The 19,455-nt window shown below is 36.3% G+C and overlaps 2 protein-coding genes across 2 annotated transcripts; both read left to right on the top strand.

Moving 5' to 3' along the window:
- The first annotated feature begins 2,147 nt into the window (after positions 1 to 2,147).
- LOC113336793 (major latex protein 15-like) lies at positions 2,148 to 3,323 on the top strand. Its single transcript, XM_026582470.1, has 2 exons — positions 2,148 to 2,413; positions 2,559 to 3,323. Exons 1-2 carry the CDS (start codon positions 2,212 to 2,214, stop codon positions 2,831 to 2,833), a joined length of 477 nt encoding a protein of 158 aa, XP_026438255.1. The 5' UTR covers positions 2,148 to 2,211; the 3' UTR covers positions 2,834 to 3,323.
- Positions 3,324 to 17,942: 14,619 nt separating this feature from the next.
- LOC113315825 (major latex protein 15-like) lies at positions 17,943 to 18,880 on the top strand. Its single transcript, XM_026564079.1, has 2 exons — positions 17,943 to 18,224; positions 18,373 to 18,880. The coding sequence occupies exons 1-2, from the start codon at positions 18,020 to 18,022 to the stop codon at positions 18,648 to 18,650; spliced, it is 483 nt and encodes a 160-aa protein (XP_026419864.1). The 5' UTR covers positions 17,943 to 18,019; the 3' UTR covers positions 18,651 to 18,880.
- The last annotated feature ends 575 nt before the right edge of the window (positions 18,881 to 19,455 follow it).

Below are 19,455 nucleotides of genomic sequence, written 5' to 3'. Positions count from 1 at the left end.
AGATCGATATCATCCTGGAAATGTAAAGCACCATTCTCTTGCTTTAGCTCTAGCATTTCGATCTCTCTGCATGATTTAGTTCTCTCCTAAAATCTATATATGAAGCCATTACATCCTACTCGCTGGTTTCCTTCTGAACGTTGAGTTTAAGAAATCTTGGATATTTAAGTTCTAAAGAAACCGGAGATTGCATATCGATATGGTAAAATTGTGGGATGAAAATACTGGTAATTTAAGCTCGAAACTCTCGTCAACGAGAATAAAAATAACTTATCTATCAAAAAAAAAAGAAATCACAGAATCTGACAAGATCCAAGAATGATGAGTCCACTTAGATCGATAAAACTTATCATTTCTAGTAAAAAAGTTGGAATAGTAGCCCACTTGTCCCTGCCATGTTAGGGGAAGAAGAAAATCTGCATGAGTTTCTTGAATAATAATCTTCCTCCACAAAGCATCCTCTCCTCTTGGTATATCTCCAGATCCACTGAGCCATAATCTCAGACCTATAATTATCATTTTCATCGAATTCATCAAGTTAGAGCAACTTATACTTCAATCAAAAGTAGTTCCATAATTCGATGACTCTGGATTGGAGTTTCATTAATTGGATAAAATTTTATGTTCACACAAAACATATTTTTTTTCCTAGAAAATCGGGTGATATCGGGCATTACCGTGAATATTGGCTCTTTCTCGTGCTCTAGACTGTGTATCTCTAGCTGGATTGCGCCTATGGGTCGCTGCAATACTTTGAATCTCTTATTTTTGTCCTTGGAGTAATACTAGGGAAATGTATCTAGTATCCACTACTCGACAGTGTATAGAAGAATTTTATACTTTCTTTTTACCAAAGTGATTTTGCTGATGAGGCAACGGACTTTTCTTAAATTTGACACTTTTTTGGTTTTATAGTTAGGGTACTTCCCTATTTGGTAAAACAATCCAATAATTAGGGTACCATGACTAGTTTGATCTATGATTAATTGTGTGCTTTGTTTTGTTTTTATTTTAGGTGTGACCTAGTGATAGGTCCAAAACTCCAGCGGCCTTTCACTGTGCAAGCGGTCATGGAGGTTTAGGCAAGAGAAACAATCATCTTTAAATATGCACTCATTTGTCAAGTTGACGTGTTAGTATCATACTAGGAGTATCATAAATAATCAACAGAGACGGTTTTCCAATAGCCCCACGCCCATGTATCACGACGAGGAAGTCTCTATCCAACACCATATATATAATTCTACTGTGAGGATGAGGAGGTTTCTATCCAGTACAATATATCTGTGTATCACGATGTGGAAGTGTTGGAATGACCTGTTCTTCAATGATGCTCCTGCTAGCATAATTATTGATGTGATTCAACAAATTAAAGAACAACAGTTTGTTTAATGCTGAAGTGAGGATGTCATGAAAGATTATTGCAAATCTACAACAGTATTTCAATTTTTCATCAACTAAACTTCTTCACCCCTCTAATTTGGTTGTTCTCTATAGTTTATATTTTAAATATCCCAGTATATGGGATGATGCAATTTCCGTTATCCTATCTTGGCTGATAATGATCTAAACAATGTCTTAAAAAGTATGGGCATTAAATGTTGTATCGGAAATCGGGAATGGTCACCCACGTCGTTCAGTCTCGGGCCGCTCAGCCAATAAATGTACTGCCAGGTTGAGGAAGTAACCTTGCTTACTTTCTTGATCGGGAAAGTGCTGTAGTCTATCTGGCAAGATATCAAGGCTTATTTTTGAATTAGTGATATGATGGCCCTGCAATGGGGTTGATTAACGTGTGATTAACCAATGAATGTACCTTTCTCTAGAAAGCTAGAAACAACATGTAGATTACCCACCTCCTGTCCCCTTGACTCTTTGATATCGACCATGTGTAGAACTTACCCTAAAAATCTCTCTTGGTTTTTGGGTTTTTGCAAGGCTTGCTATATTTGATAATATAACCAACTACTATCTCCCAAAGTCTTATCTTGTCATGGGATCTTTGATAATGTTGAAAATGGAAGAATATACAGTATAAAGAAACTGAATACAGCTCAGCATGTCATCAGCCTTTAACCAATGCATCCACACTAATTTTCTATATAAACCTAATTCGTCTAAGATCACATTCATCAAAATCAGTTGAATCTCATTCATTGTTTTGCAAACTTCCTATATACTTAAGGCAATAATCTATAGCAATCATCATAAATGGCTCATCATCATACCATTTCAGGTTTAGTTGGCAAGCTTGTGACCGAGTCGGAGGTTAACTGTAATGCTGAAGAATATTACAAAATTTGGAAGCACCATGAAGAGGTTCCTAACGTAACCCAGCATATTTCTGAAGTCAAAGTTATCCAAGGACATGGAATTACTTCGGGTTGTGTCAAGCAATGGAATTATACTGTTGGTATGTGTATATTATGATTCAAAGCACAGAAGTTGCACACAGTTATTAAATAAAAATGATTTTTGTACTTGCTTTTCATATTCACTTCTTACATATTTATAACTATTACCGTGTGTATCTCATATTCTCATGTTAATCACCGCAGGGGGTAAAGAGATGCATGTCCATGAGAAAACAACATATAATGATGAAACAAGGACGATACATCATGGTGCCATTGGAGGAGACGTGATGAAAAATAACAAGAAGTTTGACGCAACTCTTGTAGTTAACCCAAAGGCTAATGGACAAGGGAGTATTGTGAGTTGGACTATCGAATATGAGAAACTTAACGAGGATTATCCAGTTCCCATTGATTATTTGCAATTCTTCCAGTTTCAAATCGAGGACTTGAACACTCACCTTTGCGCTTCCGAATAAATTATATTGCCGGTATACATCCACCGCGGTCGATATATGTTCCAGTCGATCGATTTCGGTGATTTCTCTGCGTATGGAACTTGTGTGTGCATGTAATAATAATGAGTACATGGATTCAGGGACGGACCCAAGAAGTCTTCGTTCTTTTCCCAGTCTGGGCTAATAGCCTTGGTAACTTGTGTGTGCATGTAATAATAATGAGTACATGGATTCAGGGACGGACCCAAGAAGTCTTCGTTGTTTTCCCAGTCTGGGCAAATAGCCTTGGTAGACCAAAGCATTTCACTTTTTTAGACTGTTGGACTATGATGGCTACCTGGGCTAAAGCCCAGGTTAGCCCAGCTGTAGGTCCGTCAGTGCGTGGATTTACCACAATCATACGTGGATTTCTGTGATTTATGTGTACCCAACTTGTGTGTGATTTTTCTGTGTACCCAACTTGTGTGTGTGATTTCTATTATGAATAAAAAAAAAGTTGTTTCCAATATCATTTCCAGCCTAAAGTGTCGATGGTCAACTAGTCTATCGGGATCAGCATTGGTCAAGTCAACTGGTCAACTGTTGTTGGATCAACCTGAACTATTAACAGGCAAAAATTGTGCAAGATTGATTAAACTCAGATGATCTTTTAACTCTCTTTTCATATTGTGAACTTTGTTCGAAAATGATTAATAAAATATGATTTTTAAGGTTTTAATAAAAATTATAATTTATTATTTTCTTTTGTGAATGAAAAACTTATTAGTCCCACACCGTGGAGTTTCCATTTTTTAGTTGTTTTAGAGAATATAAGCTTTTTAGTCTCACATCGGGGAGTTCATCTTTTTAAGTTGTATTATTACATTATATAAAGAAATTCACTACTTTTGCAAAAATCTATGGGAAAGAGGTTTCTCCAATTTTTAAAGAGGCCCCCAGAGGAAAAATACTTCATATTGTTTTCTTTAACGTTCACGATTTTCCTTAAGTGTTTTTTCGGAGTTGCCAAGCTCAAATTGAGCATCTACTACATATGCTAGTAGTAGGTGTAATAGGGTGTTTTATCTTGGAGATATTCGTCCTGTGAGGGCTATAGCATCACTCTTGAGTGTAGCCGGGCGCTAATGTCTTAAGGGCAGTGTGTTGATCACTGACTCACTCTGTTTTTCCAAAGTTTTTCCTGTGGAGATATGGGAAGCTCGTTCGTTTCGTCAATCGATCACTTCCATTATAAAGGAGCTAAGTATCAATAACTTTTGCTTATTTGATTTTTTCTTTGTTTTTGATTATTGCACCCAACAATCTTAAGACATTAATATTTGTAATAATCATGGAAGTTAATTGTGAAGTGAAAAACAAAAAACGAATTTTTGGTCAGCTGTAGAGTTTTGAATTTATCTCTTAACCTAGAAGGAATTTCGATGAACCCTTTAGATCTAATGTAGTAGACATCGTGATAGTTACCCACATAAAATTTCATAATTTTTGGAGTTGTAAAAGTATTTTTTTTGATATTTTACAAAACAGAGAAACGTTTCTGAAAAATTCTGACGAGAAGAAATTTGTTGTTAATTAAAGTAGTTTTTATGGGGTAATCATGAGTTTTTTGATATGGTGATTCAAAAGAAGTTTGTAGATATAGACGTTATCTTCAAAACTCATATTTTATTTTCCGATTCGGAACTAAGGTTTGTGAGATGTGGTGTATTAGGTGATTTGGAAATTACCGTGTCCGTGGTCAAAGTATAAACGAAGATTATGACATGAAATTGGAAAGGGACATGGATACCAGGAGCCTGTGGATGAACATAAGTCTTCCAAAGCTGACAAAGGCGAGAACATCAAACAACTCTAAGCGTAGTCTTCAGAAGAAAGGTATGTTTCGTAAAACTAAATCTGGCATTACTTTAATTAAGTGTGATTGTTATGTTTGTAAAATTCCTGGCCACGCGGCAATAAATTGTAGACAACATAAAAACCTTAATAATTAGAAAGTTAATGCTAATTTAGTTGAAACAAACTAAAACGAGTTTAGTGACATGATGTCGGAAGTTATTTTAATAACCAATGTGAGAGACCTGTTCACCTCCTATCAGAGGATAGGGGATGTCGAGAAACTCTTTTTGAGTAACTCATCTGCAACAGAGGTTGCATAAAAGGAAAAGGTCGAGCAGAAGCTCATATCTGTAATATTCTCACATTGAATGAAGTTTTCATGTTCCGAGCATATGCAAGAATCTTGTATCTTGTTCTGTTATAGATGGTAAGACATTTAAATTTTTAATTGAATCTGGAAAACTTGTTGTAACTAGGCAGTGATTTTTTAGGCAAGAGTTATAGGACTTTGGGTCTATATAAGCTTCACGGGAAAACTGATGAAGAGAACATAGTTGATTCTTGTGCTTTCTTTGTGTGATTGAATGTTTTGCGTGGTACACTTGGAACCGTAAACTTTTAAGTCAATGCTTAAACTGGCCAGCATAGCATGTGTACCCAAATTTAGTTTGGATTTTGAACACAAAAGTGAAATCTGTGTAGAATCAAAATATTCTATAAAATCTTTTAGCACAAATGTTCCGAGTAATTCTAAGCCCTTAGAATTAATTCAGTTAGGCCTAGTTGACATGAGTTCAACCCAAAACCACTATGGTAAAAGATGGTTCATAACTTTTGTTGAAGATTGTACGAGGTACTATCTTGTATACTTGCTAATGGATAAGGATGATGCCTTAGAAGCCTTAAGATGTATAAACTTGAAGTTGAAAACCAATTAGAAGCCTTGAACTTAACAACTGTATCCTTAAGGAGATGACAATTGTCATGTTGATTAGTTCAGGATTACATGCGGCCTTATGGGGGAAGGTAGTCCTCTTAACTAGTATATCCTGAATAGAGTACCCTTTTAAGGATCAGATGAAACTCCATATGATTTATGGAAAGGTAGATGACCTTCTTATGAATGTGTCAAAGTGTGGGGGTGTTTGACTAAGATTGTAATTCCTCTTCCAAAAAGAACTAGTTTGAAACCAAAAATGTTGATTCTGTCTTCATATAGGGTATGTCGTATACTTCTACATATAGATTTTTGGTTGTGTGTTCTGATTTTTCAGACTTTGGTGTGAATATTATTACGGAATCTAGGGATGCTGAGTTCTTTGAACATGTTTATTCTTAATATTGTACCTCATTAGAGATGTGATGTTGATCCCCTAGATATAATTTCAAATAGTCAGAACTTATCTTAAAGGAATATGAAGTTGAGGTTGAGCTTAAGAGAAGTAAAACAATTAGACTTGAGACTTCTTACGATTCATAACATGCCTAGCTTAGTCTGATCCCTGGACTTGTAAAGAAGCCTTGACATCTACTGAAAACCCCATTCTGGTAAGAAGCTTCATTTAGTGAAATGGACTCAGTCCGTCGGAACCAGACTTGGGAGCTTGCTAGTTTACCTCCAGGGAGTAAGACCATGGGATCTAAATGAGTCTTTAAGAGGAAACGTTAGGTAGATGGAACTGTGGGAAAATATTAGGCTAAGTTGGTAGCTAAAGGCTATAAACTAAAAGAAGGTCTACATTTTCTTGATTCGTATTCACTTGTGACGAGAATTACTTTTGTTAAGATGCTAATTGATATTGCTTCCATAAACAAATTGGAGATACATCATATGGATGTTAAGACATCTTTTCTAAAACGGTGAATTAGATAAAGAAATTTACATAGACCAACCTGATGAGGACTTTGTAGTGAAAGGTTATGAAGATAAAGTTTGTAAGTTGAACAAATCTTTATATGGATTTTAAAATAAGCACGTAAAAAGTGACATGGAAAATTTTATCATGTGATAATGTGTAGTGGATTTAAGTTAATGAATCTGTCAAGTATATTTATAAGTAACTTGTTAAGGATGCCTGTGTGATTTTATGATTGTATGTTGATGATATGCTTATACTTGATACACATAGATGTGATTAATTCCACTAAAAACATGCACTGAATAAAGACGTTGACTTGAAAGACTTAGGCCCTTTTGATGTAATCTTAGGGATGAGGATTAGAAGATAATCAAACATTTATAGTCTTAGTCATTCTCATTATGTTGAATTTGTGCTTATGAGATACAATCATCCTGATTGTAAGCCTGCGTAAACTCCATACGATTCTTATTGTAGACTCGAGAAAAAATAAGGGTAATGGAGTATCTTAACTTGAATACTCAAGAGTTATAGGATGTCTGATGAATTTAACGAATTGTAAGAGTCCGGACATTGCCTATATTCTGAGTAAGTTAAGTAGATATACTTGTAGTCCAGAGCAAGAGAATTTGGATGGATTGGGTAGAGTATTATGGTACCTAAAATACTCTATGAACTTTTGTTGGATTTATGAAAGGTATCTTGTTGTCTTTGAGGGACTTTATGATGTGAACTGGATAGTTGACTCAGAGGAGTCTAAGTCTACGAGTGGATATGTTTTCACTCTAGCAGGAGGGTTTATTTTTGGAAGATTTCCAAAAATACTTATATTGCACAATTCATTATGGAATCTGAGAGTATTGCGTTAGATAAAGCACGAGACAGGGCCGAGTGCCTAAGATGCTTTTTGAAGACATTCCTCTCTGGCATAGGCCTTTGCCAGCTATATCTATACATTGTGTTAGCCAAGATATAATAGCTAAAGCTAAAAATAACTAATCTCAATTGGCGTTATTTCCATTGATTGGATAAATTCCAAGGAGAATATCGCACAACCTTTGACGAAAGGTTTGTACAAAGAGATAGTTAAAAAATGCATCGAGGGGGATAAGGCTTAAGCTCATAAATTAAACTTTCCATGAAGGATACTCAGCCTTGCTGACTGGAGATCCCAAGATCAAGGTTTCGAATGAGACAACTAATTTGTGGTGGGTAAAGGTAAACACTATCAGAGAATTTCATTCTCTGTCCCTTCCCTATGGTGTTGACGTGATAGTGTGACTGCATGTGAAGGATGACTTTTAAGAAGTTTTAATGAGTTCTATAGTTTCAATTTAAGATTGAAGTGGGGTGTAGCAGTAACACTCTTTATGGAAACTCACCTATCTTAATGAGGAGGTGGAGCCGCTTCCTATGAGAATATGAGCTTTGATTCTCTAGAGCATTCTGAGAAACAGGATATGTCCAGGGCCAAATTGGACAAAACGGCACGAGCTTGGCAGCAACCTTGGAGATATCATCCGTGATCGTTATCACGAATTAATAAAACGCTAGCAGTTCAAGACATAGTTCACTGTCTCTAGCAAGTAATTCCGGTAATATCTCACTAAGCAAAGCTTCAAGACCTCATGGACACCTCTGCCTAAAATGATATTTCCTTCGCTTTTTATGTGATTTTCGTTTTGATGGTTTTGGTATTACTGGAACTTAGGACCTAAGGGTCACTAAGGGTTCATTAGTTCATGCTTTTTCACTTTGGTGAAAGGAAACTTTAGTCTCACTTGTGAGGAATTAAAGATTAAATCTCTCTATACTATATGATTTTTGCGATCCATAGTATGACCCTGGGGTCAACACACTGTTGTGTGAGGGAGATGACGTTAGAATGGATAGTATGACTTAAAGATGCACGATATGTCTGTCTGTTCAGTCAGTTCGGATCGTGAGATTGGGTTGTTGATTTACCAAGATCTATCTGTGTTTTCGTGTTTTATGAGTTTTCATTCATAACGGGCCCCTAGCTCAGCTGGTCATCCCCGTTCCCCAAAATTTAATGCGCTCCAGGAGGTCCCAGGTTCGAGTCCCCAATGGAGTAATATTGCAGGAATTAACATGGAAGGTAGTGTTAGTTTGCCCCCGTTGTGACACAATCTCATCCCCCTCCCGTCGTTTCGGCTCCCTTGGCTAGGTTACCCATGAGGCTCGCTGATAGGTTAGCACAACAACCTGTTCAATTAATGTAATAGTATGTCGTTGGAGCTTAGCTTGTTAGGCTTCCAACTAGTTTCATGTAATAATATCTATCCAATAATATTATAAATTTTTTTTTATAAAATATGATTTTTAAAGTTTTAATAAAAATTATAATTTATTGTTTTCTTTTGTGAATGAAAAACTTATTAGTCCCACACCGTGGAGTTTTCATTTTTTAGTTGTTTTAAGAGACTACATAAGTTTTTTAGTCCCACATCGGGGAGTTCATCTTTTTAAGTTGTATTATTCCATTATATAAAGAAAATCACTACTTTTGTAAAAATCTATGGGAAAGAGGTTTCTCCAATTTTTAGAGAGACCCCAAGGGAAAAATACTTTATATTGTTTTCTTTAACGTTCACGATTTTCCTTAAATGTTTTTTCGGATTTTCCAAGCTCAAGTTGAGCATCTACTACATATATTAGTAGTAGGTGTAATAGGGTGTTTTATCTTGGAGATATCCGTCCTGTGAGGACTATAGCATCACTCTTGAGTGTAGCCGGGCGTTAATGTCTTAAGGGCAGCGTGTTGAACACGTGACTCACTAACTTTCGTTTTGTCTTGTTGCTATTGTGGAGATATTGGAAGCTCGTTCGTTTCGTCAATCAATCACTTCCATTATAAAGGAGCTAAGTATCAATAATTTTCGCTTATTTGATTTTTTATTTATTTTTGATTATTGCACCCAACAAACTTCACATTTATTTCGTACGTTTATAACCTATTTGTGTGTGTATTATGTCTGTGCATCGAAGACTTGAACACATATTTGGGCGCTTCTGAATAAATTTCCGTGGATACTATTGACTGATACACATTCAACAGGCGATCCATTTATACGTTTATGGTGTCCTGTGGTATTGTAATGAGTATATGGGCGAATATACGACAGTACCTCATGTCTAAAGACTATGTAAGCACCTGTATCTTTTTTCGTTTTGTTTTATTCAGAACTTATCCAACCTATCTGTCTAAAGGCGTATAATTATAAGGCTTTTCTTAAACATAGCCCACTGTTTTATTAACAATAGCCCATGTGACTTAGTCAGCTGAATTGACCTAAGAATCTAATTTGACCTTTCATCGTTATTATCTATAGCCTATAAAATTTAATTTGGATATGTTGAATGCTGATCCAACTCCTTCTTCATTAGTTTCCCATGAAGATGCTATCCAACTCCTTCGTCGGTAGTTTCCCATGAAGACGCGTTAATATATCCTGGAACGTTTTTTCAATTCTTTCTTTCTTTCTTTTCTTAGTTTTTGCTTTTTGATTTTTTCATGCATGGCTTCCACTGATTGAAATTATTCTCTCTATATACTGTTTGTTTTTTGCAGTAGAGAAGCTTGGTTGCATGGCAAAAGGAGATAACCTCTTCTTTCCTTTCAAGAAAATCCCACGATTTTCATTGTTTACTTTTTCTCTTCGCATATAAATTCCTGCAAACCCCAGCTTGATAGTCAAGAGTACTGTTATATCTTGTTGAGATTATTAGTCCCGTATGGTTGGGTTATTTAAGATCCTGGGGTTTATAATTTATTAGGGCCTCTCCACTCATTGTCAATTGGTTTTGAGTTGGATGCCCGCAGACTTTAATATGGTATCAGAGCAGGCTATTTGTGTCGAGCCAGTTGACCGCACCTTTACTCCGCGTCACCCGATTAAATTGTCCACATGTTTGTAAGACCCTCCGAGGCTACACGTGAGGGGCGTGTTGGGATTATTAGTCCCACATGATTGGGTTATTTAAGATCCTGCGGTTTATAATTTATTAGGACCTCTCCACTCATTGTCAAATGGTTTTGAGTTGGATGTCCGTTGACTTTAATATATCTCCACCACCACCACTTCTTAATAATTCACAGTAGGGTAGGATTGATAAACAGAATCATGGACAAGGAAGAAAAAGCCTCATTAGTAACATAATTAAAATTGGCAAAAACACTTTAAAAAAAGGGATCAAAGCAAAAAATCTTGATGGGGAATCAACAATGGTGAACTTCCCGATGAATCGGAAAGGGTCATCATACTGCAAAACCATGAAAGCAAAATGCGGAAACTCTGAACTTTGATATTCCATAAACCAATGAAAACATGGCGATAAATTGTAAATGAATTAGGGTATATTGTATGTATAGTTAGGTCCAAAAATTCTTGTAGCTAGATCGATGAAACTCCTTTAGTTTTAGTTTCCTAACTACATGCATATCATAAATTGTTTCTACAAAAGAAATCAAAAATCGTGCTGCTAAACTTTGATATTAATCAGGATTCAGAATACAATTGTGATAAAGAATCACGAGTTATCCTTCTACTTGTATAAAGCCTAATTTGTGAGCTATGGATAATAATGATAAAAGGTCAAATTTGATTTGTAGGTCAAATCGATTGACTTAGTCTCATGGGTTATCAATATAATAAAATCATGGATTACATTTAAGAAAAGCCAATTATAAACTAAAGGCGTATACATATAAACCGAAGTCATCCGAGTTGAAGTCATCCGAGTTGCTTCTGATCTATATCCGTTTTTATTAAAAACCCTCGTCGTGAGCCATAATGTACAAAAATGCTGACTAACCGGCCAATCGGCTTTGGTTAAGTTAGATTTTTATTAGATAAAGGACATAAAACCATGAACGGACAAATATGAGATCCAATGACCAACTTGGTACCTCGAGACCTGAACAGCAAATCATTCTCCGGATTTAGATTTTTTTGTAGTATATTCATGCTGCAAGAGATGTAAACACCGCAAAGTCATGGGTAAGCAAGTACTCATGAAGAGTGAGCGCTAAATCAAATCTCTTAGCAAAGTAAGTCACGTCGTGGTAAGTATGTAAATTCATTTACTAGATCATCAAGAAAAATGGATAGATGATCTTCTGAAGCAACCGAAATCTCAATTGGCCACCTTAGATGTGTGGACTTAGAACTGAATGTAAAGCTCTAAGATGTCGGTGCGAGTACTGAGTACTCGAAGTCAAACTCCAAACTGACATGCTAACCGTAGTTAGTTGGCTATCTATTTTTAGAACATGGACCCTTCTTAATTTAAGCAAGAGAAACACTTACCTCTGGACATGGATGATCCATACCCAAATGTACACAACTTGCCAATTTTATCATTGTATTTGTATTCCCAATCTCTATCACATACTATATTGATATATGCATTTATATCACGATGAGGAAGTCTCTATCCAGTACATGTGCATCTGTCGCCTGCGATGTGCAAGTGTCCGAATGACCTGTTCTTCAATGAATGATGCTTCTGTTAGAATGATTCATCACGATGCATGAAAGTGTCGGAATGACTTGTATGGATCCGCATTCAGTGCCAAAAAATTGGTCATACGCATACAGTGACGTCTGCCGTAGAATTAACTGCCAGATTGAAAAAAAAATTCTACTGCCAAATATTCTTGGCCAAGTCTCTATCTTTGTTGTGACCGTTAGAAACATGTAATTTAATCACCTCTTCTAGCGATCCTTTGACAATTTGATACCGACTGTTCAACTACGTACGTCTGTCTGTACGTAAGTAGTAGTTACCCCATTATACTGCTTCAAGTTTGATAATCTCATCCATAGTTACAAAAATGTCCTAAAGGTCTCTATTTTTGATTTGCTTTGCCTCACTATTCTAATTTATCTAACTTCCCAAGTCAAACTGAAGGAAAAATTCAAACTTTGGTGAACTAGAAAAAATATTATCACGAGATTACCTACGATTTCTTGATTTAGTTATAAGGTATGTATCCCAATTCCAATAATGGAAGTATTTTACTACTATCTCACATAATCTTTTCTGGTCACAAAATCTTTCATTGACAGCAAAATATGTAAGGAAGAAAATTAATTCAATTCATTGTGATCTTTTTAAGCAATACTCCTATTAAATGACATGTTGGTGCCTCCATCACACCTGTCGAGTCATTGCATTAATTTGCTTGGTGCGTTAGAGCAACCATAGTGGGCTATCGAACTCATAAATATGATCTAGCAACGAAACGCGGTGGGACGGACTAAAGAGCAAAAACCTGATTATAACCAAATCTTAGACTATATTTGGTTTGGAACCAAGACCAAACCCAAATATAGTCGAGCGAACTTAAAATGTACGCTTGTTAACGGGAAAACACATAATGTATGTTTCATGTGGGGCGGTTGTATAGTCCCCGTTCCATGAGTTGCTGTGTATGGCTCACATTATATCTTCGCTGGCTACCCATCAGGCATACATTATATGTCCGCTTCACATATAGGCTCACATTATATGTTCGCTCGATTATATATAGTCCACCACCGTAACGTTACAACACGGACTAAACTCAAAATTTGGTGTTTTTTTTATTCTTTAGTCTTTGATTTTGATCGCACCACTGCGGTTGCTCTTAGTCTCTTCCCTTGTAGCAACCATCTTTTAGAACTTGGAAACTGGAACTGTAGCTGCTCTTCTTATTTTGTTTAAGAAGAATACATATCTTTAAACATGGACCACTATTGAGATTGACGTGTTATGATGTGTGTCTCACGTATCACGACGAGTAAGTTTCTATCCAATATCTATACGTGCATCCAACCAAAGAAGAGATTTGGTGCCAGAATGGATAGAGATGGTGCAGTTCTTTTTAACCAATTGGTAACTTTTGACAATTGTTCTCCAACAAGATTTACCATGTCTAGTCTAGTTTTGACTCCATTAGGCATCCGCTGTAAGCCACTGAACCCAAGCTTTTCAGTGATGCTTTTCCACCACAACTGATTTTTTCATTCCCATATTTCCAACACCACTTTTATTGATGCATTCATTTGATTCAACCTCTTTACACCAACTTCACTGTTTGGATGTAATTGTATGGACCCATATTTACTAGTCCAATTTACGTGTTAGGATATAATTGTATGTTCGTGTATCATGGTGAGCGAGTCTTCATCCACCTCAGTATATCTATATGCGCGCATGTATCACGATGTCCAAGTAGTGTCGGTAATGACCTTTTCCTCAATGATTCGTCTTATTGTGAAAATAAGGATCCATGGATAAAAGATTTCTGCAAATTTACAGCAGCTTTTCTTTACTTCTTCTAAATTATTGGACTGTCCCATATATCTTAATTTTAGTTGGTGAGTTGTAATGTATCACGATGTTGTTAGCTCGTTTTAATGCAATTAATTCTTTTGTCGTTGCTGATTAAAAAATGTCTAATCTATATAGATACGCATTAATATTCTATCGGCCGGATTCCAGTCACACACGTTCAGTCTCTGCCGTAAAATCCATCAACCACCGGACTGAGGAAAGTGCTGCTCTTTTTTTGACAGGGAAAGCGTTGTATTAGGCCAACTTCTATATGGTATTAGGTGTTAAAACAACGATAATCAAAATGTGGTCCTATATTTTTGGGTAAATAGACCATTAGCACTCACCTGCAAGGCTGCAACTATGAGTAGGCCTGCACAGAACCGAACCGAACCGATAACCGCACTAACCGCACCGAACCGATAATCCAACGGTCGGTGTCGGTTTTAATTTTGGTAACCATTGGATGTTCGGTTCGGGTATCGGTTCCATTACTAACCGTACCCTTAACCGAACCGATAACCGATTATTATAGGCTGTTGATTTATTTCTATCAGGATTAATCCTAGCCGTCTAAAATCGGGTAACCCTAGAGTATAAAAACTGGAAACCTTAAACTATTTCTACAGCCATTTCATTTCTTCTTCTCTTCCTCTCCGACTCCGTTTCTCTCCAGTCGCCTCCATTACAAGAATCTTCTCTTCTTGCATATAATCGCCTGATTCGCCTCCTCCACCTCCATCAAGATTCAAGACTTAAGAGCACCACCACCTCTATGATCTAGTAAGTTGTTTTCTCTTTGATTGATTTTTTTTTATCAATTTTTAGGGTTTTTTTTTATTTTAGGGTTTCTTTTGATACTCGAGATGGTTTGAAATCTGTCTAATCAATCGATTTGGTAAGTCAATCGATTTATTGTTTATCAATCAATTTAGGGTTATAATTATTTATTTTGTTTTTTTGGTTTTATGTACTCAGAACTTGAAGAGTATTGAATTACCAGCAGCTGGAGTTCTTCATTAAAAGAGTATTGTCAGATCAAACAGGTAAAACCCTTCACTTGACTTGTTCTGTTTGATTTGAGTTCAATCTTCAGTGTTGATTATGAAAAAGGTTTTTTTGATGTAAAACCCTTGAAGTGATTTATGATCTGTGAGTCTGTGACTATGAATCTATGAGCAAAAGGGTTTTAATGGGTATTTAAATCTATGAGGTATTGTTGTTACATGAATTACTCTTTGAGAAATTGTTGTTGGAAGTATTTGTGTAATACTGTGAAGTGAGATTTTGGTAACTGAGTTGTTAGAGTTACAAATTATAATGCTGATTAGTTTAGTGGCTAGGGTTTGATGATGAAATCCATGATTGTAATGCTGATTGATTCCTAAATTGTTGCCTGAGCTTAAGTAGAATCTTTTGTTCTTCCTTATCTTCTTGAGTAGTGATATGTGTGCTTGTATTCTTGCTTCTTGAACTAAATGTTAGAAATGATGTTTGTTGCAGGTGGTAATGCTTGGATCAAGTTCAATTTCATTATCGAGCTGCAACATGGAAGGTGCATCTCCAGCCTCTCAATCCCCTGCAGCTGAGTCTCCTCAAGTGACAGCTTCTCCAACACCAACACCTGAAGTTGATGCTACACAAGAAACTCAGCAGGCTACACAGGACCCTGCAGCTGAAACTGAACCAAAGAAGAAGGGAAAAGTAAGGTCGAAAGTATGGAATGATTTTACAAGGCTCAATGACAAACAAGCACATTGTAAGCACTGCAAGAAGAAGTTGCAAGTAGATAGTCGAGGAAATGGCACCTCCAGCATGAAGACACATTTAGGCACATGTCCTGTGAATCCAAACAAGAAGCTGAAGGGTCAACAAAGTTTATTGTTTCCACCACCAAGACCAGGACAGTCATCCCAATTGGTTGTTGTTAGCTATGACAAGGATATGTGTAGAAGGAGATTGGTTAAGTTTGTCATAATATATGAACTGCCATTTAGAATTGTAGAAGGAGAAGGGTTTAGAAGATACAATGAACATTTAGAGCCTAGATTCAATGTCATTGCAAATAATGTTTGTTGGATTGGGGTTAGAAGATCTTTTTGGTGTGACTTTGGACAATGTCAGTGCAAATAATGTGGCGATCGAGTATCTTCAAACCAGTGTCATTAATTGGACTAGAGCAACAGTTAGAGATGAATACATGCAGGTTAGATTGCATTCAGTACCGGGAAGCGCATTCTTACTCCATGGAGAAGCTCGCTATCTGCCAGGACAGTTGAAGCACTTCTCTGTACGCAAAGCTGGTTGCAGAAACCTATCTCTCTTGATTTCATATGTGACTATGTACCAGATGACAATGCCAGCATTGAAGAAGGTAATGGAATCGCTTCTCTTCTTATTTGACTTAAAATTTCTATAGTTGAATGAATCCAGTTAGAACTGTTTGTCACTTGAATGAATCCATTTAGAGTTTCACTTGAATGAATGCAGCCACATTTTACATATCATGATTGACTTCTTATTTAACTTAAAATTTCTATAGTTGTCATTTCTTTTGCATATCATGATTTATGGTTAGTGGAGTTGCAAACTTGCAGTCAGTTGCACTCAGTTTCATTATCTATGATTATGTAATTGCTTAGGGATTGCATATGAAGATTAAAAAGAAAGTGGTTGATTCTTCAAGTTGTGTGGTGTAGTGTTTGTGGGTGCTGGTCCTTTTTATGTTACTTTTGTAATCCCTGTCCTTTTTATGTTACTTTTTGTATTCCCTGTCCTTTTTGAACTTGGAGTTTCAAGCTGTGTGGTGTACTAGTTGTAGACACTTGAAGTACATTACCCATGATGTGAAGCATTTTGATCTGACTTTTGATTTTTTCTCTTTGCAGACATTTTGGGCAAGGATGAGGATTAAGGGGATTGTTGGCTTGAGAATTGGATGGATGGACTGGACTCTGGAGTCTTTTACTTGTCTTCGACTCTTCGTGCTACTTTCTTATGTTAAACTTTAAGACTATTGTGTGCGTGTTTGATCTTTAGAGTTTAGACTCCTTTCTTTTGGACTTCATTATGTGTGTGACTGTGTGTTTGATCTTTAGAGTTTATACTCTTATGGAATGGATATGTTTAATCTATTAAGTATGGTAAGCTGTTATTTCTTAAGTATGGAATGGAAGTACACTGTACAGGTGCAGGTGCAGGTACAAAATCTGTTAGAATTTCTGACAGATTAATTTATGGTTAAAACGAACCGAACCGAAAAATAACCAAACATAGTCGGTTCAGTTTTTAGTTCGGTTACGGTTTTAAATGTGCTAACCGTACTATAAACGGTTAGTTGAACGGTTTCACAACTAACTGCACCGAACCGAACCGTGTGCAGGCCTAACTATGAGCCATTTGTGAGAATTTTTTCACTATGAGTCCATGTAATGTAATATAAACATCTGCAACTCATTTTGCAGAGCCTTTCGTATGGGACAAAGTAAATCCAAATCTTGAAAAAATAATTAGTGTAGTGTAGCCTCATTTAGAATTATTGATTATATTATTTATATAAGATGTAAAATTCAACTCCAATTATTTTATTTTGTTCTGATCAGCAAAAGTAAAAATTTTATTGAAGAACGCCTACCAGGGGTAAGCAAAAAAGGCTCCAACGAGCTTACAACCCAAACAGGACAAGAAGATCCTAAACCGACAAACCCTTGCTACACACAAAGATTAAAGAAAACCCAAATATAACTAAAAAATAAAGGAGGAGTCCTAGTTTAGGAGTGCATCGTTTAAAGATAAATCCCTAAGATCATCTGACTTCGAACACCAGAAGAAAAACTGAATTTTCACTTGTTTAATGACATCGTTGGCAGTAGCAGTAGCATCTTCAAAGATTATGGCATTTCGTGTTTTCCAAATGGTCCAACAAATCGCTGCTGTTTTCCAATTATGGAGTTGTTAAACCACTACAGTCCCATCATTATTCATAATGTTGTAAAAATATGTAAAGAAATATAATCCTTGTCATTATGCCATCAGCCTTTAATCAATTCATCCATGCGGACCATGCCTGTAGTTTCTATATAAACTCACTTAACTAGGATCCAATTCGTCAAAAATCAGTCTTTCATAGTTCTGCCAATATCTAGAAAAAAAGCAATAGCAATTATCATCAATGGCTCATCACCATACCATTTCAGGTCTGATCGGGAAGCTCATAACCATATCGGAGGTTAACTGTGAAGCTCACCATTACTACGAAATTTGGAAGCACCACGAAGACATGCCAAACGCGGTACCACATCAGTACACTGGTGTCAAGGTTGTCGAGGGACATGGGCTTACTTCTGGCTGTATCAAGGAATGGGATTATGTTCATGGTATGTACAAGCACCGACCGGAAGCACAAGAAATTCACACAATTAATTAACTTCTGCTTGCTCTTTTAATCATATATCAAGTAACTACATTTATTGACTTAAGCTCATAACTATTTCACTTGTGTGTATTATGTTTGTCTATATGCAGAGGGTCAAACACTGGTTGTTAAAGAGAAAACAACATTCGACGATGAAACAATGACGATATGTCACAGTGCGGTCGGAGGAGACGTGTTGAAAGATTACAAGAAGTTCGATGCAATTCTAGATGTTAACCCAAAGGCGGATGGAAAGGGGTGTACTGTGAGTTGGACTATCGATTATGAGAAGCTTAACGAGGATTCTCCTGTTCCTATCAATTATTTGGCTTTCTTGCAAAAGAATATCGAGGACTTGAACACCCATCTTTGCAATAAACCTGAATAAGTGAATCGCCTATGGGTTGACCTATTGATATGCAGTGGGGGGCGATTTCAGTGTTGGATCTGGTGTTTGTGTGATGGCAAAGACTAAATAAATGGATTTACCACAATATGTATAAGTAATTAATGATCTAATGTGCATAGCACATGCGAGGTTTGTTTTATTTGATTTCACTGTGGAAGCACTTATCCTTCGGTTCAATAAAAATATGTCATCTAAGTTGTTCGATATCATTCTGATTTCCCAAGATTTTTTTAAGTGACATTTGAAAAGGGTTAACTTAAATGAGAGATTTCCTTTTCCTCGGCTGATCAGTACTGATTTCCATCCCATTTCCAAGAAACCAGAAATAAAATCACTTTGCTGATCATTAAGTAATGCTTCTTTTAGTGTGTGAATCCTGTTTGCCCTTTAATTATCCAAAATCAATAAAGAAATGATTTTTCTTTTTTTTTAACAGAAAAACGAGTATAACTGACTCAAGACAAGAGCAGTTACTCGACCGTTACAACAGTACTAGCAGGATCGTCAAATTCATCTAAATCTGGCATATTAATGTTAGAGATTGATAGACACATTTATGTCGACTCTGATATGATCTCAATTATATATATTTAGTGCTCGATTTTGTATTTATTATGGTTTTTTTTTGTCTTTGTAGGTGTTTTTGGAGAAATAAGCTTTTGCGAAGAAATTGGCTTGAAAAGTGGTATTTTCACTCCCTGTGAGGAATTATTAAAAACACCCAAAGGATGTGTTAAAGACCCCCGGGAAATATGTCGGAAGCACCCCGAAGAAGTGTTATTTT

This window comes from Papaver somniferum, chromosome 1 (assembly GCF_003573695.1).
Source record: "Papaver somniferum cultivar HN1 chromosome 1, ASM357369v1, whole genome shotgun sequence".
Lineage (NCBI taxonomy): Eukaryota > Viridiplantae > Streptophyta > Magnoliopsida > Ranunculales > Papaveraceae > Papaver > Papaver somniferum.
The sequence above is the reverse complement of the archived record's forward strand: the minus strand, read 5'-3'. Positions and strand labels throughout refer to the sequence as shown.